This window comes from Siphateles boraxobius, unplaced genomic scaffold, assembly GCF_051911475.1.
Source record: "Siphateles boraxobius isolate OS27281-9 unplaced genomic scaffold, OSU_SipBor_1 53, whole genome shotgun sequence".
Lineage (NCBI taxonomy): Eukaryota > Metazoa > Chordata > Actinopteri > Cypriniformes > Leuciscidae > Siphateles > Siphateles boraxobius.
In genome coordinates this window covers 3051140-3077377 of record NW_027509175.1, presented here as the reverse complement: position 1 = coordinate 3077377, position 26238 = coordinate 3051140, and the positions used below count along the sequence as shown (strand labels likewise).

Genomic DNA, 26238 nt, shown 5'->3' with positions numbered 1-26238 from the left:
TTGTTAGGCACCACACAGTTGCGCTGAAGGGTTGCCGTTGGCTGCAGGAGTTCTCGGTATCCCCCTGTCCATAAGCTTGAGAATTATTTTGACAGGCTTGAAAACTCTTTCTCTAAATTGAGCTGGCAGCCTTATTTTACACACTCTGAAAGGCTGTTTGCACTGTCACATCCAACTGGCCTGAATATGGTGGAGAAAGAATGGCTGAATGTGTTTACAAGTATTTTGAATATCCTGATTATGTGTTTTGATTATGTAAGAATCAGCCTGTGTTGGAGGGTGTAGATGCATTCTTCAGAAAGTGCTTGCTTTGAGCTTGAAGCGCATGAAATGCATAGGTAATGAAGATTAATAATATATTTTATTTCTAAATTAATACTTAATATATTAAACCGAATATAATTTTGACCTATATTCTATAAAACGTAGATCTGTAATTTACCTTATAAATAAAATAATTATTATAAATAAAACCTTTTTATGTTTTTTTACGGATGTGTTTTAGAATAATTATGAATCGTGCCCTAATTGTGACAGAATTTCAGATTTTGATCCATTGCCTTATTTAAACTAGTTTTCTCAATAATATTAAAGAAAACATTATTTCTTCCGTTGAGCAAAATTATTAAAATGATTATTATATAAATGTTCCAAAATGACAAAAGAATTTAAAATTGTCCATACAATTCATGCACTTTGTTCTGAATGATCTGAAGTCACATGATAGTGAAGTACAAAAGACTGCATGATTTGATATCCGACCTTGTTCTCATTAGCTATGTTTCCAACTTTCCATCAACCTATTTTTATGCATAATTTGGAATATTGCATAAACAAATTGCTTGAAGGAAATGCCAAGATGCGCATAAATTCTGAACATGTGCATTAAAAGGCTTAATCGCTCAATTGATGCGGATACATTTTTTTATCCGATAAGAACACATGCACATAAATTACGATGTAAACACATTAACTGATTAAATCCTTTGATGCAAAAAACAAAAAACTTTTTCAACAAGAAACTGACTTTGCCTCAACAGTGGATGTGATTGTGTAACTGGACTAGCCAGTGGACCCATTAATGCACAGCATCACAAATGTTGGTTTGATCATTCTGAAATACATGAGCCAAAGTGTGTCATCAGAATGATTTGGTATAATGGCGACCTCCCAGAAGTGTCTTGGATGATTGCGTTCCCAAATACCAGCCATCTGAACGCAAGATAACACATGGGATGAAAACGCTGCTTTTTTCGCAAATGTTAAATGCGATATTCCAATTTTGCGCATAAGTTAAATTGAAAACTTAAATGGAAACATAGCTATTGGTGCAATCTGCATGAATCATTATGAGGTTTTGGATGTCATAATTAATCAGTTGATCCAGGTTTTAATGTTTCATTCACAAACTAGACTGATCCAGTTCTTCAAAATTCACCTTTCTGTTCAACATAACAAAAAGTCGAACAGATTTTGAATTTAATGCGGGCAAGTAAATTATTACAGAATGTGCATGTACATTTTTTTTGTACATTCAGTTTGAAAGCAAATATTTCAACCCGATGTCACGGCAATTACGATCACTCGTAAAATATGTATGATTTAGCAAAAATCATACGAATTCGTACGAGTGAGGTCGTATAAATTCGTACGAATTAGCCACCTCGTAAAATTCATGCGACCTCACTCGTACGAATTCGTACGATTTTTTGCTAAATCATACATATTTTACGAGTTGCCCAATTCGTACGAATGACCTACCCCTGACCCCGCCCCTAAATCTACCCATCACGTGGGCCTAGACAAATCGTACAAATTCGTACGACCTCACTCGTAGCCACCTTTTACTCACTCGTGTAAATTTCGTATGAATTGGTCGTGAGATAGCATTGAATATTCACACCCCTATAAGTACTGATTCCGTTCCCTTCATAGTGTGCGTCTGGTTCTATGGCTGTCGGCCAGCCTGTTTCCAAGTGCCTCTCAGAACAGCCCGCTGATGAGCTGGCGCTCCAGACAAATTGATCTGAATCAAAACCACTCCAACCCAAAAAGAGTGCTCATTTCAAGGGAGAGATGTCTACCATTCACACAGAACCGTTTGAAACGCAATCCACACGAAAGGATGTGGTGTACTCACCATTTGGATATGTCTTGGAGTGAACAGTTTTGTACTTATACGCCGATTATAAGATCTAAGTCAACGCATTAAATCCACCATCAACATTATGCACCCAACACCAGTCTTTTAAAACACGTGTTTTAAAACCAGACTAAAACCCATTGGAAGGAGTGACAGGCCTCAGGGGGACTAAAGTCATGGTGATGCCAACACTGAGCCACTGCTGGGCCAGCGCATCGCCAACAATTGAGTGAGTGGAGACGTAATGCTTGATGACAGTGTAGGGGTAATGAAAGGTTGCTCCCACACAGAGTAAAAATTCAATCTGCCAGCAGAAACCGCAAAAATTCCTCAAAAGCCTGATAGATGCTCCCAGCTACGTACTGCACATTCAAACCTTAGTGACTGGATTTTTGCTTCCTAGCAAGTGCTCCTTTTAATGTGGTTTTATGATGAAATACTGAGGGAAGAAAATGGCCACTGCGCTTGAATGAATGCTTCGGTTGTTGGCACGATTTAAGCAATGTTACAAAACTGATGATGCATGAAATGTCTAAAAAAAATACCTTGACCTTTTTGGGGGCTATTTGCAAACAAAACACACACATACACACACACACAAAAAAGCAAGGACTCAACTGCCTATGTAAGGGCTCTTTAGCTGGCTGCCGACGGCCAAACATGGCCCGTCAATCATTTGTATACAGCTTTCCGATTGATTTTGATAATCGCTGGAGTGCCTGATACACCAGGGCGTACTTTGGACAAATCTTAGCGATGGCTCGTCCACATTCAGAGTGCTTTTAAGCTTTTTCTGCCCACAGTTCAGCTATAGTGTCCTAGGCATGAACTAGAAGTATCACATTCTATCCTGTTTTATCCAATAAAATTTCTCTAAATAGGTTTTATTATTTTATTTATTATTTATTTATTTTAATAGGTCTTCTCCAGGCAAAATGATGACAGTGTCTTATTCGATACAGGCAAAAATTTGTGACAAAAAGTAGACCAAAGTTTTGGTTCAAAGAAGAAATTCTTCAAAAATCAGCTCTTGTGTAAAATGAGAGTTCTATATCAGTGGAGACTGGTGGGTTTTTATCAACGGAGGCTATTTTTTTTTTAACCAAGGATGTGTTTGAAATCACATAGTATCTGGAGTTGGTATTCATTTGGAATAAGTACCTACATTGTGACTGCTAAAAAAGTACGTTCTATATAGTATGAATGTGTGTAGTATGTATACAATCTGGCAAACTACATTCGCCATGTTGTTATTATCATGTGACCTTCCAGCGTCAGTTGCGTCGCATCATTGTCATTCATAAATCCTCTCCCGTGGCCTCATGGATAGTAAAGTGTCCATTGTATATGCACTTCAGAATCTCACTGAAGTAGTAGGTAATCCAGGTACCTTTTCCCTACTCTTTTATGAGTACTGTGATTTCCGACATACTTCTCTTATCACCTACTGTTTTTCGCCTACTATATATTAGGGAAGTATGCGATTTCGGATGCAGCCCAAGTCTCTGGCTATGGATTTGCTCCCCCTGCATTTCTCTCCGTCAGACTCGCTTTAGCAGTTTAATTATATCAGTAGATTCGGCTCGTTCAGGAAAGACCAGCGGTGGTTCCAACTTCTTCTACCAACTGTTACAGTGGTGAAATTACAAACAAGAAATACTCATTCTGAGACATGAAATTAAATAAATAACGGGGAACATTAAATTGTCCATCTCCTATTTACATTTCATTTTTCGGTAGACTGTGCCTCCCCTGACGAGCTGCCACTGTTCTATATTATACACTACCATTCAATTAGGGGTGTAACGATACACAAAATTGACGGTTCGGTTTTCCCACGGTTTTGACGTCTCGGTTAGGTTCGGTTCGGTTTAAAAAGCTAAAATTGCTCTTTTTTTCTTTTTTTTAAACAGTGGATTAATGAAAACATTTTCTTTGTCTTTAAATTAATTCAATTACAATTCACAAGGATTAAAAAAAAATCTGCTAAATCTGTAAACTATATAGGGAGCCGCACATTACTATAACATTAAAGGTTGTAGCCTAGACTTTTAACCTAAATTCAGATGCTATTTATTTTTTAGATATAATAATCAACACACAACACATTGTATGAAAACATGTAAACTGAACATAAGGCAGTTTTTCAGCCGGGGTAGCAGGGGGCGGGGAGGGGCGTGTTCGGAACGCAATGAAAGTATCGCGATTCGAATCGTGTGTTCTGTATCGCGATTTTTCGGTTCGGTTCGAATATCGTTACACCCCTACATTCAATAGTTTGCAGTCGGTGAGAAATTTATTTTCTTTTTAAATTTTTTTTACAGTCTCTTATGCTCGCCAATGCAGCAAAGTACAGGGAAACAGTGATATTGTTACAATTAAAACTAACTAAGATCTTAGAATTATTTATTTATTTGACTTTAATTAATTACAAGTAAATCCAGTTTTCAGGTCTATCCTTTTAAATAAATTTTATAAAGCTTGAATTGAATTTCCCATGGCTATTTTAAATGTAAACAGACATTAAGTGTATTTATTCTGTTTTTCATATTAACATCTTACTCACATGCATGTGTGTAATGATATGCTAATAATTAATCTGAAAATTGTTTCTTCCCTTGAGTTTTTTCATCTTGATAATCTGGCCCCTTAAAGATTGAAGTGCCCTGGCCTGGTGATGATTTGATAAATTACTATTATTTTTTTTATTTTTTTTGACTTTGAAACTTTCATAAGGGTAGGACTTTTTTTTTCCTTCTCGTGTGTGTGTGTTTTGCAAATGCTCATTGTCATCATTAAAAAATAGACAGAAAATGAATGGGTTCTTTCTTTTTTATTTGCTGAACTTCATCCGTAAGCAATAATGTATAATTAAAATCCCACTTGTGCTCTAAACCAAACCTATATTTTTTTGCCTTTCTCTCTCTCTCTCTCTCTCTCTCTCTCTCTCTCTCTCTCTCTCTCTCTCTCTCTCTCTCTCTCTCTCTCTCTCTCTCTCTCTCTCTCTCTCTCTCTCTCTCTCTCTCTCTCTCTCTTTTTTCACCCCCCCCCCCCTTTTTCATTTATCTCCATCACTGATTCATTCTTTTGACCTTTAATAGTGAAGCCTTAAAACAGTGGGAGAAAAAAAATACAGGAACAAATGGTTTGCAAAGGTTACTACATCAAAACTATTAGGTGACTGTACGTCCCTGAAGAAGAAAATTTGTCGTTTGCAGTTTAAAATCACACATCACTTATATTACAGCAATTAATTTAAACAGCAGGGTTTTCTCCAAAACCTACAGAGTATACAATGTCAGTGTACAAGGGGTCTCATACACTTGTACTTGGGAAAAGAAATGGATTTCTCATCGAAGCTCAAGACAAAGGTATCCATAACGGTTTTATGCTATGCTATGAAGTTCAGTTCAACACCCCAAAGAAATGTTGAAATTAGCTTATTCGACATCCAGTTAGACATGATTGTCTCTAACCATCAGTCTCCAAATGTATAATCCTGAAACCTGAATAAATTCATGGTCTCTCATAGATTTGTATCCCTAATTGAATAATCACACATATATTCATTGTCCAATTATTGTGCTGAGCATTGAACTTATTCCTCCCTACTCACACTTAGCTGCAGCTATTTTCCCTGTCTAAGGAAAGAGAACACATACTGTAATTCTTAATTCATCAGATCCATTGGAAGGGCCACAGAGAGTATTACGGTATTTTTCATTGCGACTATTGTGCACAACTGCAATTTACTTTTCGAATTTATGTCATTGCGCTAATTAGCTATGCATGTTCCTCTGGGTTTTTGAGTAAAAGCTTTGCGTTGTTTCACAGATTGAATGCAGCATTAAAATAAGCCATTCAAGTGGAAAATGAAGGGAATAAAAAAGAAAAGGGCAAAAAAACAACCATGGTGATGAAATATGTAGTGTTGTTTATTGGAAACAGTTGCATGGGTCGTAGTAAAACGTTATTACGTCGCTGATTATGAGAATTTGTTCTTTTGAGAGGAGCACGGTAAAAAGGCATCAATATTATTTGAGCTAGATGAATTGCTTTTCAATAAGAGAACTTCAAAGTGGGCTCAGATGAAACTCCATGCAAATCAAAGTGATTGCTGGGACAATTTTGAACCATTCTGCAAAGGAAGATTCATACAGCAGGGTGTCTTGAGGAGTTTGGCATTCTAATGATCCGTCCTGTTTTGAAAATTCCATATGCAGAATTCAGAGCATTTTATCTGAAGTTGGGATCAAACTTGTCTTCACTTCTCATAGATTAAGTTTGCGTGGGTTGTGGCAAATTGTGTAAACTTTCACTGTGATTAAAGGAACAGTTCACCCAAAAATAAATTGTGTAAAGATTTACTCACCAGCATGTCATTCCAAACCTGTATGACTTAATTTGTTCTGTGGAACACAAAATAAATCTTTAAAAAAAAGTCAAGAATGGTGCTGGTTATTGTTTTCCATGAATTGTACAATGAATGGAGAGTTTTTGAGCTTCAAGAAGGACTCAGAAGCAACATATAAATGGTTCATATTACATGCATGCTATTTTCCGGTTCATCTGAAACCATACGATAACTTTAGGCAAGGAATAATCTGAAAATTAAGTAGATATTCACTGAAAATCTTGACATCTACTTCAATTCTTCTTGTGGTGTTCATGATGGGTAAAGTAGCGATGAACAAATCATTCTTTAGTCACATATTTTGGAGTGAGTCAGGTGATTCAGCTTACAAAACAATTCTGAACAATTAATTCATGAATTGTGCCAATCTGCTTCTCAAGTTCTGACTCAATAATCTGGATGCAGCAGTTAATATCTAATTTGAGAGTTACATTTTTAGTGATAAGCATCATACCAGAATAATTAAAGAAAGAAATGAAGTTGTGCAGTTTTATAATGACGTGAACTTGAAGTAAATAATGACAATTTCCTCCCATATTTTTGGTCACTTAGTCATCCATGTTATCTGCTCTGTCTGAATAAATAGAAAAATAATAGTATTTCAAAATACTAGAGCTACTATTATAATTTTTTTTTTTGCAAGCTAGTCACAATAGTCACTTTAGATGAGTATTCCGGGAAACCATCCTCTCAAGAACGCAACAGACGAAGATAATTCACTGCTGATTCATTCTCCGGGTGGCTCTACTGTCTGTTGTTCTCTGGAGGAAATTAGTGGCATTATTGAGAATCCAGTATATCATTAAACCGTTATTGAAGTGTCCCCAGGCATTTTGACTGAGTTTCTGTCTTTGAATTTCAAGGCTAAACCTAATGGCAAACTATAGAGATGGTCTCATATTCTTTCATATGTGTTGGTTTGTACTGTATATGTGAAAAGGTATTATGGTGGTTCCTTCTTTATATTCTATTACATTTATATTCTCAGCACATTTTTAATAACTTTTCATTTGCTTCACACCACCAACATTGTGTTTGTAGGCTAATGTATATTGACCTCATACTTAGTGAAATTATTAATGAAAAACGCACATGCCATACGTGAATACACTGATATTATTTCATGGTTTTATATTTAATATTCTTTTTTCTTTTTTTTGGTGTGAAAAATATGCCGCCGTCGTGATGAGTCTGATATTTGTAAGTTTGTTTTATTTTGCTAATTGAACAGATGATAAATTTAAAACAAGTCTAATAATTTAATTCTAGTGATTTGTTCACATTTGCATGTTTTTAAACTTCAAAAGCCAGAGGACATTCATTTAACAGACGGTGCACTTTTTAAAGTGTAGGAGTAGAATTTTAGCATGAGTCAAAAATAATGTATATTTTTAAATCAAATGCATGTAGGCGGCTGTAATGATCACATTCAGTCATGTATGCTCCTACACAGAACTAAATATGATGTTTGATGGTTCATTGGATGGTGACGTCAGTCTGACTGTAAAGTAGACATCTGTAACCCTAGTGCACCATGGGTACGTTGGATCGCCTCTTTAGAGCATTGCCTCAAAGCCCAGAGCAGAAGTCAACTCTGAATAAATGAACAGTATGATGAGGATATATCTGCCCACACAATGACACCAACACTTGTCCTAACAACTACTGATTCTCTCACATGTTTTATTACACCTCTTCATTCATTCCTCTGTTTTTCTGTATTTAAATCTCTTTTGTTCACTTCATTAACTTTGTGTTTATGTGCAGTTAATTAAGTTCTTGTTTTGTTGTTAGCAGGCACTTTATTAACTTACAAATGTCATATTGTCTCTGTCAAGCGAAAACCTTGTATCTCCATATAGTTAGTCATTTTTTTAGTTCTTTATTATAAACCATTACTTTTGGTCACCCTTTATGTCTGTCTTTGGGTTTTGCAAATATTTAACCAAGGAAAAGTATAAAAAAAGCTTGTGACTAAACCTTGTAAACCTCATAATTATGCCCCATCTCTATCTTGAATGAAGTGCCACATGCATTTTGGACCATCTCTGCATGTGTGCAATGCAAGGATTAATTAATAACTGGTTGTTTGAATAAGTACAGCATTTTCTTTATTTAAGAAACACTATATAAAGGCTAATGTTTTATGTATTTGAGGAGCGGAGAAGAGTGTCTTGGTCTAGCATTTGTCATAAAGACATGATCAACACTGTCTTAAATAGCCTGTGCGAAGCACTTCATTTTTTATAACATGAGATTTGAGCCAGATGACAGAGAAAAAACTGAGAGCCCACATAGCTATGCAGTAAACTTTATAACCTGTAAGTTGATGAAAACCTAATGTGATGCACTCACTTCCTCAGATTTGGCCGTTCTTATGGCGGACAAAACACACATGTCTGGTTCGCTGGTAAAAAACAAAAACCTCATAACTCCATTTGAGCTTGTTTTTTTATAGAATTTTAATAATATAATGACAAATGCATGTGTCTGACCATATATAAAATTCACAATATCAACTTTTGAAAAAGAAAATCCATTTCCTGAAAAATAGTGGTTTTGGACAAGGTTTCCGCCCGACAGCGACAGTATTCAAATTAGTTCTGTCAGTTGATTGTTTAATTTTAATTTTGAATGAAAAATAATCAATTGACAGACCTTAAGAATTAACCATTCCAAATTAAAGTTGAACTGTAATTTATATATTAATAAGTGATTTACAGTTGTAGACGTGGCCTCTTACTCCAGCTTATTTCTTTATTCAGTTTTCGTTTCTTCTTCCTATCGCTTTATATCACAACCTCTCACTATCTTTTTAATAAAAATGACAAAATCTCCCAAAACAAACAAACAAAAAATATTAATAAATGACTTCTAAACAAAAAGTTGCCAAATAAATAAGTAAAAATACTTGCGGGTGTTTTCAAAAGTTACAAATGACTGTTTTTAAGTTGCAAATGCCCAATGACAGATACGGCATATAAGTAGAATAATACAGTGGTGTCTCTCTGTGTTAGTGCTGAAAGAGCTTCTAATGTCATTTTCTTTCATATGAAAATATGCAGGGTATGGCTGTGCTTAAATGTTAGCAGATGCGTTAACCCAGAGGCGACAGGTGACATGACAGTGATAAATGCACTGGCCTTGCTCATATCTTCTTCTTCTTAATGGATCCCTACTTTTCACAATCCCTCCTTTATCTTTCTTTTATTCTGTCTCTACATGAAATCCTGCAAGTGACAACAGCCTTGAGTATCGAGGAGCCGTTTATGGCAATGTTTAGTTCCTCAATACTTTGTTATTGCTGTGTTCAAGTCGACTATCGATTCTTTTATATTTAGTGTCACACTGAATATCAAAAGCATTCAATATTTGCATGTCTCAACATAGGCTTCATTCAAAATTTTGATATTCATTCATATATTTCAGTGACATTCAGTGATGGTATCTAGTTGATCCCTAAATCTAGATAGAATTCTGTGACAATAAAATAAAATCCCCTGAACTAAAAGATAACGTACATTGCTCTTAAAGAATGTGTTTATCTCACCTTGAAATTACTTTTTCCATCTGTGAGTTAATCTAATATATTATCATTTTATACCGCTTCTTTTAAGCCTCCTATGTAAATATGTTAGTAGATTGATTGAATACATTGTTGAATACAAAGTTTTGATTTCTAAAGCTGTAGATTTTATAAGTTAAATTGGTGCACTGGCTGATTATATCAGTTTAGGCCTGTATGATTGTTCTTTACCTTCCAAACACAAAAGAACACATTCAGACTTAAATTTCAGTCTGTTCTATTGCATGTTTTTAGAAGAATTGCAATATGGCACATGAGTCCTACGGGTTTCTTTTAAATAATTGTATAATACGTACATTGCATTGTTTCTTTTTTATTGTATGGAAAAGAGCATCATGGACATTCTGCTGAATTACTCCTTTTGTGTTCCACGTAATAAATAACATTTCATTGTGTTTAAGTCAAGTCAAGTCAAGTCATCCTCATTTATATAGCGCTTTTAACAATGTAGATTGTTTCAAAGCAGCTTTACAGAGATAAACATGTAATTTAAGGTAACAGAGATTGGTTTGGTTTTATAGTGGTTCTTGAAAAATGTTTTTTCCAGCTAAAGTTAGTTTTGATCTATTCACTTCCGTCTAAATGATCATTTATTATTAAATTAGGGGCCTTTAAGATGACACCGTTCTCTCTAAACAGACTTTAAACGTGAACCTGTGATAGACGCTGATGGCGTTCACATGCGCATTAAGAAGTGATTCTATAGTTATGTGCGTTTGAATATATGTGCGCAGGTTTGTAATTCCTTACAAACCATGCCTAAACAGACTACTTGTCTCGTCTATAAATTTTGATGGAGAATTTTATTTTATCTTATCATTCAGGTAGGTACGCGAACCGAAAAATTCCACAACGCTTTATCTGTAGAGTGGTATAGGGATCCTCCATAGGGAGAGGCTAGTTGGCACTTCAGCACTGCATTGTCATCAGGTCCAGGCGAAAGTCCTTCGTCAGATCTGGAAACGGCCTGGATCCGGCAGGCTGCGGGATAACCTCGGGATAAACAAAGACACTAAAATTAGCGTAGATGCCATTCTTCTTATGATGTAACGAGTACATCAGGATTTAAGGGAAGTGTTCCCAGTTCCGGCTGACCTAATCTAAGCAGCCTAATATAGCGACTCAAGTTTGATTGTAATGAAATGAGTTAATCTAATGCATGTATGACCTATCTCTTTAAAACTCCACGCAAGGCTGGAAACTTCAGTCTTTCATTGAACCTGCATCTATTCTGCGATGTTCCTGCACATTCATCTACCACAGATGAATGAAGGTTTAGCTTATGCTACGTTTAGAGTGGTTTTACTCCAGAGAACAGGAGATGTCATTATGACTTGATGTGTTCGAATGCTTCAGTGCTCTTTTCACTGACCCATTGAAGCTCTTATCACTTATTGTCAAGGTTTCTTTTCATTCTTCTGCTTTGACCTTTGTCTATTGGCTATTTTCTATCTGACCTTTTCCCTTCTAAGATTGTATTTATATATATGTTTTAAATACAAAGTCAGTGATGGAGTGTGTGTTTTTTTTATTCATGCATTTGTAGTATGATAAATATGATAAAGCATTACTTATCAAAAAGCCATAGTATTGGAGTGTCAAGTGATACGACTCAGACAATAGACCTTTCAAGCTCCGCTTTCACTGTTTGTTTATCATCTTGTTTTTTTCTGTGTTTTTCAGAGTTATATCCACGGCAGCAGTCAAGCTCAATTTGTGGCTGAATCTCACATTATTCTTCTGTTGAATATCCTTTCACATAAAACCTCCCTCTGCACAATGGACCTGGCACATTGTTCTGTTAATGAAGTTAACCGTAATAACCCACTGACTTCACAAAGGTCTCTTCATCATTCTGTTAACTTTTGAAAATGTAGAATTGTAGAAGAATATTAGTGTTTAGAAAAAGATTGTTAGTTTTGCAGATTATTTTGTTTGTAAAAATTAAAACAAAAATACATATATAATTTTTATTTACACATACTGTACTGCTGACAACAAATATGGCAAGACAAAAATAAAACAGTGTATATATGTTAGTTAAATGCAGTACTGTTCAAATGTTTGGGGTCAGTAAAAGCTGATTTGTACTTCTGTGTCGAACCTGTAGCACGTCGTAGGCTGTGTGTAGCACGTGTAGCCTGATGTGCACCTTTCCAAAAATGTAACGACGCGTCAATTCTACACAGACTGCAAGCGCTGTGATTGGTCTGCTGGTTTCACATGCTCCTTTAAATTAAAAGACACATTAAATTAATCAAGTGACAGTAAATACTTTTATTATGTTCCAAAAATATTAAGCAGCACAACTGTTTTTCTACATTTATAATAATAATCCTTAAGAACAAAGTTAGTATATTATGATTCAGAATGATTTCTGAGGAATCATGTGACACTGAAGACTGGAGTAAAGATGCTAAAAATTCAGCTTTGCCATCAGATGAATACATATATTTTTTACATTTATTAAAATAAAAAATGGTTATTTTAAATTGCAATAATATTTCACAATATTACTATGTGTACTGTATTTTTATTAAATAACATTACCATTGGTGAGCATAAGAGAGAAAAAAAAATTATAAGTCCCGACCCCAAACTTGAATATATACATTTTGTAAACTAAAATTATTATTATTTTGTCAAATAGTCCAATGTCAGACGTGTTGTCTACTCATTTGTTGTTGTCAAAATCCATCAAGGTGCAGCTGTGTGAAATGTTCTTACAAATATATGTGTTTATCCTCATAGAAACTCTCAAACATACTGTACACACACTTGCGCACCTGGCCATATCGAGTATGTCCTTTTGAGTGTCATTCTCTGTGTGAACTTTCCCTGTAATTACGTGGTTTTGTTGACTTTGCCTGATGGGTACAGAGTGTGCTGACAGACCGAGACCCACTGCTAGCATCTGGCTCAGCTGCTGGAGGAGAGAGGAGCTTCTGCCTGCTGGCGGAACACCTCGTGTTTGTCTGTCTGCCGACACCTAGCTTTCCCCCCAGGCTGGAGGAGACCTCCCAGCCGAGTGAAGTGTGCTCAGAGTTGAAGAGTGTCTTTTTCCCATTGTGTCCTAGAGCTATGCTTTCTTTAGTTGCAGCCCAATCTTTAGTTTTGCAGGCACTCTGTAAGCGTCATATCAGGTCCTGGTTGTTTATTGTGCAAACCAACCACATCCATGCCACTAGTCATTCCTTGACTTCCATCTCAGATGCGGCCATCACCATGGGAATGGTCCTTCTGAACGAAGCAGCCACCTCTAAGGGAGACGTGGGTAAACGAAGGAGTAAGTTTCTTTCTTTCATATTGCTATTGTGTTCAGAATCCATGTATAGCTAACTGAAGGAGGGACTATAGCCATATATAGGAACCAAAATATCTTAGAAACGTGAATGGAAAATAACCACCTATCATCCTTCTGGATTAATTCTAATATGCTGATTTGGTGTTCTAGAAACATTTCTGAATATTATGAATGTATTTATATTGTATTTATATATATTACAAAAGATTTATATTTTTAAATAAATGCTGTTCTTTTGAACTTTCTATGAAATGTTTTTGAAATGTGTATCAGTTTTCTACAAAAATAATTAGCAGCACTGTCTTTAAAACTAATAATAAGAAATGTTTCTTGCCAATCTTATCAGCATTTAAGAATGATTTCTGAAGGATCATGTGACCCTGAAGACCGGAATAATGTCTGTTGAAAAGTTTTGCTATCACATGAATAAACTACATTTTAAAAAGTATTCAAATAGATGACAGTTATTTTAAGTCTAAATAATATATCACAGTAGTTTGTTTGTTTGTTTGCTTGTTTGTTTGTTTTAATCAAATGAGCATAAGAGACTTCTTTCAAAACCATTAAAAAAATATTAATTATTGCAAACTTTTGACTGGAAGTGTCTTTCAGTAGTTGATTTGATTTCAGGTTGTTGTTGTTTTTAATCATTTAAAAAAAAAATTTTTATCGTTTATATTTTCTTCCAGACTTTCAATCTTAAGATATGATTATACATTAATAATATATTGTATCACATTTTTTTAAACTATGATAATCTAAGCAATGAAACAATCATAAACCATTTAGATATTTAATTTATGAAAATATATAATTGCTTCTGTCCCACAGTTGTGGTGTCATTTCCACCACACTGATATTTTTCGTCTATTAAAGTTGTTTCTGAAATTAGTGTAATAGGTTACCATGGAAAGAGAGTCAGTAAAAAGCGTACTTGAAATTAAATTAGATGTTTGATGTGTGAAGAAAACAAAAAGATATGAAAGTAACTATCACTAATATATTTTTTATTTCCAATCATGCAATACTTTATTATATTATGCTAAAAGTGTGACGTTTGATTTAGCAAGACAAAGTAGTATGCCAATTTATTCCAAAATTCATTCAAACAGAATGGATGGATGGATGGACCTACGGATCTACTGTCATTTCCACAACAGAATAGGTATAATTTGAGATGTGGTAAAAATGACATTGTGGTGGGATTTGTATTTCCACTGTTGGAGTGTGAGTGTGAACAGTTTCAGCTCAGTTCATTTAGAGAGTTTATTTTCTAAAAGTGCACAGTTCAATAAACACCCAGTAAATGGCCTGCAAACCACCCACAACCTCAGCATCTTGGGTTTGAGTTTTTCAAGGGCAAGCAGCACTCACACTGCATTTTGAATATGTTGAAAAAAAAATCTATTTGTTGAACGCTTTTCATAGTCATGTCCTATAACAGGCATAAAAGTAGCATATTTTGTTCCTTTGCATATTGATATTGTGTGTGCATGTATATTTTATTGGGTTGTGTTTTAAAGTGTGTGTTTGGCTGAGCATGAGTATGCATCTTGCATAGGTGTGTGGCACTGGAAATCACCTCCAGCTTGAGTCTCTGTCCCACTTACAAGTTTGCTTTACATGACTTTCTTTTTTCCACTGAGCTTCTCACATCAAACTCATTCTCACTCCCCGTCTTGAAGTGCTTCTCAGGGGTTCCCATAAAGACAAGCATCGCTTCCAGACTGTGATAGATGAATAGCTTTCCATGTATTATCACTGCATTAGCTGTGGAGAGCACTTAATGTGATGGCCTGCATCCCACCTCCAAAGAGTCATCCCCAGCTTTGATATGCTAATGGTATGAACTATGGGTAATATGTAAATGCTGAGTTATGTAAATGACGAGTTATTTTTGGCTTGGTTTCCAACTCACCTCCATGACAAACAAGGGGAGTGCTTTTTGTTTCTGATTTTAGACTGCTCAGACAGAGAAGTGAGCTCTTTATGCAATACGCTGGGATAGAAATGCTTGTAATTACTGTATGTGTATGTCAGCAGAAGTGTATAATTGTGGAAATTGCAATTTGTGTTTGTGTGGGTGTTCGTGTGTAAAGCAGGAGTTTTAGCAGTCATGAATATGTAGCACCATTTAAATGCACACGTCATTTTTGACCATACTTGTGTTATTAACGTGCTGAATACCACTCAAGCACACAAATAAAGTTTTATTTGAGATGAAAATAGAAGTAATTCTGTTTTAGAATTAGTTTCTTGAATCAGAATTACCTAATTGAACCTTTTAAAACAGTGAATGAATAGAATTATATCTTAGAGCAGATTCACACAGAACGTGTTTTTGCTGTTAAAAATGCGAAACGCAGGTCAGTGGAACGAAAATGTGCAAGGTCTAGAGACACTTTTTTTTTTTTAAGTTTAACTTGAGTGCCACGTTTTGAGAATTTTGGTTCATGCACGAGATGCTGCAAAAGACGCGAGACGTGAGAACAATGGTTAAAGATGTCCATCTAGCTCATGCTTACATTTAAAAAAGTAATGGAATAGTGGCGCAGTGGAATGGAAAAATGTGTTCTGTGTGAACACGTAGTGTGTATTCCTCTTATGAAACAGTACCATACACACAGATTTAAACATGACAGGCTCCCATACAAATGTACTTTACAGTAAGTTTGTAGTTTTCATTATAGAAGTGATTTTTATTTTATGGTATTGTATTAATTTTTAGAAACACTTGACTACAGCTTATTCCCTCTAAATGTATGTTATCATCACCTTCAGAACTTGCTTTGTTTATTGTATGCCTTTTTGAAAGCACTTAAAGGGATAGTTCACCCAAAAAATGGAAATTCTGGCATCATTTACTCACCCTCAAGTTGTTCCAAACCTGTGTGAATTGACGAACAAAAAAGAAGATATTTTGAAGAATGTGGGTAACCAAACAGTTGACAGGCCTCGCTGACTTCCATACTATGAAAAAATAAATAATCAATGGGGTCCATCAACTGTTTGGTTAGTTGCATTTTTCAAAATATCTTCTTGTGTGTACAGCAGAAGAAAGAAACTCATGCAGGTTTTGGAACAACTTGAGGGTGTGTAAATGATAACAGAATTTTCATTTTTGGGTGAACTATCCCTTTAAGTTTGACAATCCTTCGACTATTGCAATTCAAAATCTAACCAACAGCATTAATGTCATCGTAATATGTGCACACTGAATTATCATTAATCTATCTTGTTTTCTTCTATTTATCTGCATAATGATTGATTTAATCTTTTCTTTCAATTATAAATCTTGTCGATTTATATCTGGTAATCTTCAAATATATCTTTTAAATGGCTAATTATGTTGGCATAATTAAATTAAAATGCTAAAATTCTAACTAATTGCAGTGTGTTACAGAAGTGTGCAAGATTTAAAACATGTTAATTGTAATTGCCATTTAACCTTTTTTTTAAACTGCTGAAGTGGATTGGATTGGGTTACTTACTGAACCGAGTAGTCGTTAATCGAATCATTCTGAATATGCAGAGAATAACAGCGATTATCTATAGCCATCTTTATGCTGCAAAGATGGTGTCGCATTATGTGATTCCCATTGATTTGCGATGTTTAAAGCAGATCTGATGTGGCATTTCATTTACACAAAACCAAAATCTAAGCTCTGGTATTTCCTCCAGGAAAAGCAAATCTAGTGTTTCACGGTAAGATGTTTTATATAAGATTAGACTTGATCTAGACAGATGAATGTGTTGAAATGATTCATATCCTTCATAAAGCTCACATTAGCGAGTGTTTTAGTGACACGTAACTTCTTGACTTCCTCTCTCCAGAGGTTGTGTCATACATTTTCCCCTACGTCACCCAAATTTGCCGCGGCCATCATCTGCCACGTCAGGGCCGTGGCACGGGGGTCAGAGGTCACATTAGCGCAGCAGATCATTAAACCGGCGATGGCACCTCAGCACTGGGCTTTTCCTGCACCTGTCACTGTTAATTGACCATTAGGCATATATGAATCTGCATTATTATAGTCTCATCAGTCAGTCTCAGGAATCTTTGTTGAGGAGAGAGTTCTTTTTACAGAGGAAGAGACTTAGGTTATTCATAGGGAGAAGGGATGCGTGCCCATCTTGAAGCGCTTCCCCTGGGGTGTGAAAGAAGCAGATGAGGCAGATGCTTGCTCTATATGCACTCCTGGGCCCTCTGGCCCTCTATCAGCCACTGGGGGTACATGAGAAGGGAGCAGTGACTAATTTATGTGATGGGGTTAGAGTAATAAGTTCTGACTGATGAGATGTGTGCATTTGTGTCATCATGCATATGCATGCATATATATGTGCGTGTGCTTTTAAGTGCATGTCACAAAGATGAACTTACTCAAAGGGATATGGTGTCTGTATTAATCTGTGCATGCTTCTGTAATTTGTTTTGTATTTGATGTGTAGTTTTTATGCATCATAACTATATCAGCCACATCTTATTCAAATGTATATAAAAAACTGAATTCAGCTTTCTTTAATGTATGTGTGAGGTTGGCCTGAAGCTGTCTGAACACAACTATTTTTAATGGGATATTTCACCCAAAAATGAAAATTAGCCCATGATTTACTCACCCTGAAGCCATCCTAGGTGTATATGACATTCTTCTTTCAGATGAATACAATTGGAGTTATATTAAAAGAATGTCCTGGGTCTTCCTAGCTTTATAATGGCAGTGAATGGCTGCTTCTGTTTTGAAGTCCATCAAAGAGCATCCATCCATGATAAAAGTGCTCCACAAGGCTCTGCGGGGGTTAATAAAGGCCTTCTGAAGTGAAGCGATGCATTAGTGTAAGAAAAATCTCCATATTTAAAACTTTATCGACTAAAATATCTAGCTTCCAGCACTTCTAATTTGTGACTGTTGTTTTGTTTTGCTCTATCCTCTCTGCTTCCGCATTGATCATTACGACATTATGTTATGAAAATATGAACACAGTTTTTTTTTCCACAGGGGTTTGCCTTAACATGTATTGAGTAAATGTTTTGTAATTCTAAAACAGTACACAAGTCAATATTTCTATTGAAGTTCTATTGAAAATAAAGTAGGATACAGAATCTCCCATTTTACCATTGCTGAAGTCCACTCTCAAATGTAAAGCTAATTGGTTCATGGTTAGTGAACATTCTGTGGGATGTGCACCCTCAACGTTCACAATGTAGTGAAACTCATCTTAGCATCATAGGTCACTTCCAGAACAGACTCTTTTTCAGGTTTCATCCCAAAGTTATAATGTATATAAAGTGGCACAAAGTAGAAATATTTCCTATGGGGATTTTCTAGGAACAAAATAACCTCGCTGTTAATGCCTCTACAAAAGCATCTCCTGATGGTAAATGGTGAGGCTTTGTGACTGGATATATTTAAAGAACTATATATTTTTACTTGTAAGCAGAAAACATTCCAGCACATAAAGGCAGTCAGTTTAAATGCAGGTCCTTGCCTAATAAAAAAAATAAATTCTCAGTTTGTTTCCACCAGTTATAACAACACACTGTAAAATGCTTGAGTACTGCAACACCTTGAGAGACTATAATGGATATTGACTTTTTCCCAACAAGGTTAGAGGGGTCGACCTATATGCAGAAAAATCCTGTTCACTGCCCTCCAACAACTAGGAAATTGAGTGCCTGTAGAGTTTTGCTCAATACACAAAATACTCAATAAAAATGAAAGGGCTCACATAATTGAATTTAGATTCCAGGTTAAATACAAATTAAGTGTGAAATTACAGAAATAATGATTGTTTCCAAACAACTACCCATCTTAGTCATGTAAACAAAAAAGTAGTCTGACAATGATCGCTTCATAGACTTTTAAACAACTTACAGTTTAACACTTTGTGATGAGCAAAATGTATTTTCTTTCATGCTACAGATAGAATGAATCTCCGAATATTAATTAACATACTAAGAGTAATTTTATAAAGCCTATTAATGCATTTAGGACAGACAGTTTAGAGGGAATAGCCCATTATACAGCATTAAACACATTTGTGAAAAAAGCAGATGGAGTATCTTATTAGGCTCATCATCATAAAAATGATGTTTAATGCATAGCCAAAGGCAAACTATTGTGTGTTGGGCCATTAGGGAGAAAACAAAACATTCACTAGTAAAACTAGTGCAAAAGCTATAGTGAAGAGTGACAGTTTCAATGTTTTCTAACACAAAAGTAATGAATGATTAGACCAGAAAGCTGATGTGTATTAAAAAGATAAAACAAATAAATAAAAATAAGTACAAAGATGTGCATTAAAACTGATTGCAACAGGAAGCTAGCAGATAGCTGGTCCAGATGGTCCAGATGTTTGGTCCATAAACCAAAAAGCAGCAATGTAATAAACCTGCATTTATGATCATAAACAATGATATATACCTCCACAACTAAATAAACTCAGTGTTTACATGCATTCCTGGAGCCTTAATTTACAATATCCAACTATCCAATCTGTGTTCCAAATACCCTTTAACTAAAGTCGGCAGTCTGCATTGTTTCCATACAAAATGGAGAAAATAATAATGTTTTTAAAGGAAAAGTTCACCTAAAAAAATTAAAGTTATGTCATCAGTTACTCACTCTTATGTCATTGCAAACCTGTATGACTGTCTTCTATGGAACAAAACAGATATTTTGAACAATGTGGGATCCAAAGAAATATTCGATCCTATTGACTTTTATGTATTGAACAAAACAAAAAACACCTTTTTTAGCTCTTTCCTCCCTTTAATTCATCATTCCTTTAATTTTGTATCATTTTTGTACTTTTACTTCTATCTAAAACGGACAGTAACGTACATGCAAAAAACCTCCACCTCTGGTGACTTCATGTTAATTGCTGCTATGCAGAATAAGAATACTTACACAGTGAGTGGTTGATCAGACCCAGCGGTTGTCAAGGAAAACACACTGACTCGAAGCATTTAAAATAGGAAAATGCTAAATGAAGATTGCTGGAGTAGTGACGCTGTACTTTTAAACAACAACACCCAAACCCCCCCCACCCCCCCCCCCCCCCAGAAACATTTCCGGCAAGCGACTCAGTCCAGTTGTAGGAAAGTCAGCCAAATGTTATTGCACCAGAGTGGTGTTTTTTTAGCAACATCACATTAGTTACCCTGTGACACAGACGACCCTGAAAGTAAATGTTTAGCAGCTTTTAAATGTCACATCTCAGTTAGTCATGTTCGTCATTTTTGTGTAATGCAGAGTAATTTTGCGGCGACTACCACGAGTCTTATGGGAAGGCTTGTGTAACATGTCAGGGAAATGATAATAGGCTCGAGAACTTCAAGGTCTCAGAGTAAACGTTGTCGCATGAAGCCTTGAAAACAAGTCTTCAGGGAAGTTCAGTAGATACTGAAACTTTAAATTAAAAGCTCTGTGTATTTGTGTTCTGAGGGTGTGATCCTGGGATAAGAGGGTGTTTCTGGATGACTAATCTGGAGAGGAACAGTGCTGGCGGTGTGGTGTAATTGGAGGTGCCCCTCTCTTTTGAGGAGGTTAACACACTTTGATTAAGCTCTGATTAGCTTCTCATTCAGCTAAACAGCAGCTGCCACTGCCTCGCTCTTTAATATGTTTACTACTTACACGCTGACTCTCTCAGACACTCATGCAGCCATTTGGAAACTATCTTGTGCCTTTAAAGAAACCAGGACTTTCCTCTCTGTAAAAAGCTACCCAGAACAAAAAGGATATATATCAAGAACTATTTAGCTAACTCAATACAGCAAAAAATGTATTGATAAAAAGCTCTTTGTTGAACCTAAGGGGCTGCAAAAAAAAAAACAATGAATAATGTTTATTTTAAGACCCTGATATTTACTTTTAGAATAAACTGGTGTGATGTCATTTCAAACAAAATTAGGGCAAAATGACATACATTTTTTCTTCATTTTGGGAGTTTGAAACCGCTTGCCAAAGCTAACTTTCTGGAAGTGTTTACTTAAAGGGGACCTAATATGCAAAATTCACTTTTACATAGTGTTTGAACATACATGTGTATTGGCAGTGTGTGTACAAAACCACTCTGCCATTGTACAAATGCACACACTCCTCTTTTTTTAATCCCCATAAACCATAAGTTTCTCAGAACAAGCCATTTGCTAATTCTAGCTTTTGTGATGTCACAAATGCACAGACCCCACCCATGACTGATGACAGACTCTGCCCTATTAGCATAGACCCCGCCCTCAGTGAGCTGTATGGAGTCCACCGTGTATATCTCCTCGCCAGTGCATTTAATAGCAGCATTGAGTGATTTTTAGTTTTTCTTTTGTTGTCTGATTCATATTAACAGTATATATAGCAGTAGGTACTGTATATTACGCTGCTGTCACTTAAATACACAGATCTTATATACACATGCGATTTCTTTACTTGCTGTTTAAGTTCATAGACAGACATCTTTGTGTGCTTTTGACATGACCTTGTGTGTATTTGACAGTTTAAGCACAAACAGACGTGAAAGAGATCTTAGTTTATTACACACAGGGTGTCTGACATCCAGCTCTCTGTGCGTGTGCTTCAGATGTGTGCCCTCATAAAACCATATATCAGAAGTTAAGATTGATATGGCTTTAAAACGCATGCAGATAATAAACTTTCATGATGATGAAATGAAGACCTGAAATGTCACGTGAGCTTGACTGCGATAGAGATGATAATCAAAATCAAACAGATGTTTTAGTTTTTGAGTGTCCGAGGCATGAGCTGTAAAGGCACCGCCCTCTTTCCTTCCACTCAAAAATGGGCATTTACAACATGGTATGATAAAATATCTGTGGGGTATTTTGAGCTTTAAGTTCAGACACATCTTGGGTACAACTGAGACTTGGACTACATCTTGTAAAAAGGGTATAATAGGTCCCTTTTAAATGTGATTATGTAATAGGTAGGTTTGCTCTGGGGCTCTGAATTCTTTGACATGGAAACTTCTCTGGTTCATTTCTTCTGTTCAGTCCATCGAAGTCAGACATTAGTAAAAAAAAAAAAAAGTTTTCTGTCTTTCTGGATGCTATAAATTTTGCATGTGTCAGTGTATACAAAAGTGCATAAATGTATGTGATTTTAAATATGCATGCTCAATCCAGTAATTTATTTGGTAGCAGTAGGCAAAGAATATGCACTGACCAGTTTCAGTGTTGAGCTGCAGTATTGTAAATTACATTTTATTTTCCTTGATAAAATCAGCTTTTTTTTATTCCAATAGCACAATGTTTAAGGCATCATTGACTAGTCTTTAAAGTCACTTTATAATGTGATTTAACAGGTTATAAAATTGTGGGCACTATCTAAAAAAGCTGATGCAGCATGTTTTATAAGCATTTAAGTAGCGATTATTGTTTCATTCATTAGTAATGGCTTAATTTAAGATGGCTGTTTGGGATTAGCTTTTAGATCAAAGATCATGAAAAGTGATTTTCACCAAAGGCTTAATCCCATTATAAAATACCATTGTAGCATACTAATCAAGTTTAATCAATGGAAGCATTATTTAGCTCATTAGTAGAGTTACACTCACTGTGCTTTTTTTCTGTTTTACAGTTATCTGTCTTGTTGGGCTTGGTTTGGTGGTGTTCTTCTTTAGCTTCCTGCTGTCCATCTTCAGATCAAAATATCATGGTTATCCTTACAGGTAAGATGTAATGCAGTCTATTGCTGTTAAAACACACTCTTGTTTTAGTGAATTATTTGTTGTGCAGTGTAATATAATTTTGTTTTAATGTTTTTCTCTGCTTTGATTTACAGCAATGTTATGGGTTCAGCTCTATGAACGACATGCTGTTGATTACCTTTGTCCCACACACAAAAAAGATTTTACAGTAATGCACTTACAGTGGAAGTCTACCAGACAAAATTTGAGCTCTGGATTAAAGGTTAGAATGCACTAATAATATGGAAGTACAGCCACAAGACTTAATGTTAGCATGAGAATTTCAATGACTTGTTGTAGAATAGTAGTAAAGCTTATGCCAAGACCATTTGAAGCTGGTGAGAACAAATAACTCTCGCATAATATACACACCCTGAGTTATTGTAACTATTTGCAAAGTACTGTTACATGGAGCTTACTCCAATAAGATGAATTTCGTCAGTAATAAATAACAAATAAATAAATAAGTTCATCTCCCTGGAACTGTAGTCCCACTGCTAAATGACAATTTAGACAACTTTACGGTTCAAACAATGAACAGTAATTTATTATTATTATTAGAATACATGCAGCATATTTAAACTAGACATCCATTGTAAGTGCATTACTGTAAACACATTTCAACCAATATCTATCACAACCACAACTGATTTCTTTAAAGGGGACCTATTATGCCCTTTTTTCAAAGTCTTTATTTTTTGGGGGTCTACTAGAATAAGTTTTCATGCTTGAATGTTCAAAAAAACTGTGTTTTTTTTTTTGTTTTTTTTTTTTTTTACATATTTTAAATGATTGCAGCACCTCTCATCCCAGTCTGTCCGTTTGGTTCCGGTCTCTATGAGGCCCCTCCTTCTGAAAAGTACTATGTGCCAGTGGCGGCTGGTGATAATTATTTTTGTTGGGGGGGTGGGGCGAAAATAAATACAAATAAATTTCAGAGGTTTGAGGTCTCTTACCCCCGTTGTTGTCCACAATACTTCAGTGCCGACACTTTGAAATAAAAGACAGGGAAAGCAAAAAAGGGCATTGCTAACATCACATCCGGCCAGCCACCTCCGTTTCTCATAAGAAGCTTCGTCCTTTGTCACTGCCCTGCTGCTGGATTTGTAAATTGGGTTGGTCCGGTCCGAGATCCTGTATCCTTTTTTTTCTTCCAGTGAACGCCTTGTGAAAGTTTTTTTTTTTTTTTTTTTTGTAAATCAATGACAGAATTTGGTTTAACTGCCGCCATTATCTCTACGAAAGTGATCATCCTAGCAAGGTTTTGTCGGAGTCGCCTGCGCACTCGCAGTAGTGGCCAAGACCGTAAAGCTGAATGACAGGTGACGAGAACCAATCAGATTGGATAAAATAAAATGTATCCAATTCTGATTCACCAGGGACGCAGCGACCTGCGTCCGGAGGAGAATCTTTAAGAAACCAATTAGAGACCAGCTTCAGGTCACATGCCGCCCGACAATTTAAGGACTCTGATAGACATCCGTTTTTTCGGCGTCTCTCGCCCATGAAACATATTGAAAAACATATAAAATAGTTACCCGATTAAAGCCAGTTTTTATTAGATGCTGAGGCTCTTACTACCAGCCTGCACATCATATGAGTAAACTATTTTATTTTTATTTCATCTTTATATCATTTTTGTATACATTTATAGTTCTGGAATTTTGATGGGGCGGCACCCCAGCGCCCTCTGATTGGTCGGCTGGAGTGTGTTGTGATTAGTCAACCGTTTCGGAAATATCACGCCCCTTACCATGACCGCTATATTCAACACACTACTAACGCAACTCAGGCAGGCCTCACCCCTTTTTTGTGTATGCTTTTGGCAGGAATTATTTAAATGAGGGATATTGTGGTGTGTACGTTCCCGAAAGAAAACTGAAGACTACGATTTAAGCATTCAGGGAGTTCAGAAACAGTGTGCACTGATAAAGAGAATAACACCATTTGAGTGAACTTTGTAACTATGCAGGCTTTTTTCATGCTCAAACAGCAAGATTACACACTAAAGGAAGTTGAAAATGTAAAAAAGATAAATAGGATATTTTTATGTGCATTTACATTTATGTGTATAGATCTACTAAAATATTCTGCAGATAGTGTTTGTTGAGCATCATAATGTTTTGCTCTATTTTCATCTGTCAAGCTTTGGGGTTAACTTAGCTTGAATAAGTCCAAGGATATATTGCTATATAGGCCGTGTTTGGAGGAAGGAAAAGGCAGCAAAGTCTTTACAAGTTTCCCTGACCGGAAAATTAGTCAGTGAATGGAAGTGAACGAGAATAATTAATTTTCATAAAAGATTCCTTCAAAAGCAGTGCCAATAGCGCTGAAAAAATTCCGAAACATTCCTTTGCTTGCTGAACTGTTCATGTACTTCATCCCAGACCAAATGCTTCCTAATGAATCAAATAAAACTAATTTAAATGTACAGAAACTGTGGTAATTGTAGAGACTCTAGTGAATAACCTTTTACAGTCTAGAGATCTTTTAATGATTGGACGATGACGTCACTTCCAGTCAGTGAATATTTAATCATTCACACTCTTCTCCTTTTTCCTTCTCTCTCTATTTTTCTCTTTTCTTCTCTTTCAGCTTCCTGATTAAATAAGATAATGCCGTGAAAGAAAAAGCTGCCGAACTTCAGATTCAACTGCTGTTTGACTGTAACGCACTGCATGTGTGACATAAGATAAATAAACTGAACTATTACCCACTGCCGTGCACTGCGTTGTCTGTCTGTGTGTGCGTTGTGCATGTGTGTGTTTTGCTTGTATGACCAGTTTTAGTTTTTAATTGCAAATTGAGGATTTTGTCCTGAAGGTTTTGCGGGGAGAGAAGCGTGTTTGTGCGTGCATCTGTGTGTGAGGCTGTTATTTGTTATTGCCGTTTATGATGCCTCTCTTGAGGCCATTGCGCGCGCCTCAGCAGATTGTGTCCTCTTTTTGTCCCCCTCAGTCAGTTTTTTTTTTCTCCTTTTCAGTCTCTCTCTCTCTCTCTCTCTCTCTCTCTCTCTCTCTCTCTCTCTCTCTCTCTCTCTCTCTCTCTCTCTCCCTCTCTCTCTCTCTCTCTCTCTCTCTCTCTCTCTC

General features: G+C 36.0%; 1 protein-coding gene across 1 annotated transcript in view; it reads left to right on the top strand.

The window, feature by feature from the left end:
- tusc3 (tumor suppressor candidate 3) overlaps positions 1-25865 on the top strand; it is an 83924-nt gene extending 58059 nt beyond the window's left edge. The window contains exons 7-10 of the mRNA XM_077205054.1: positions 11827-11892; positions 13357-13429; positions 23041-23131; positions 25745-25865. Of these exons, the coding sequence (XP_077061169.1) occupies positions 11827-11892; positions 13357-13429; positions 23041-23131; positions 25745-25760 (246 nt within the window). The 3' untranslated portion in view covers positions 25761-25865. The remainder of the gene's footprint in view (positions 1-11826; positions 11893-13356; positions 13430-23040; positions 23132-25744) is intronic.
- The last annotated feature ends 373 nt before the right edge of the window (positions 25866-26238 follow it).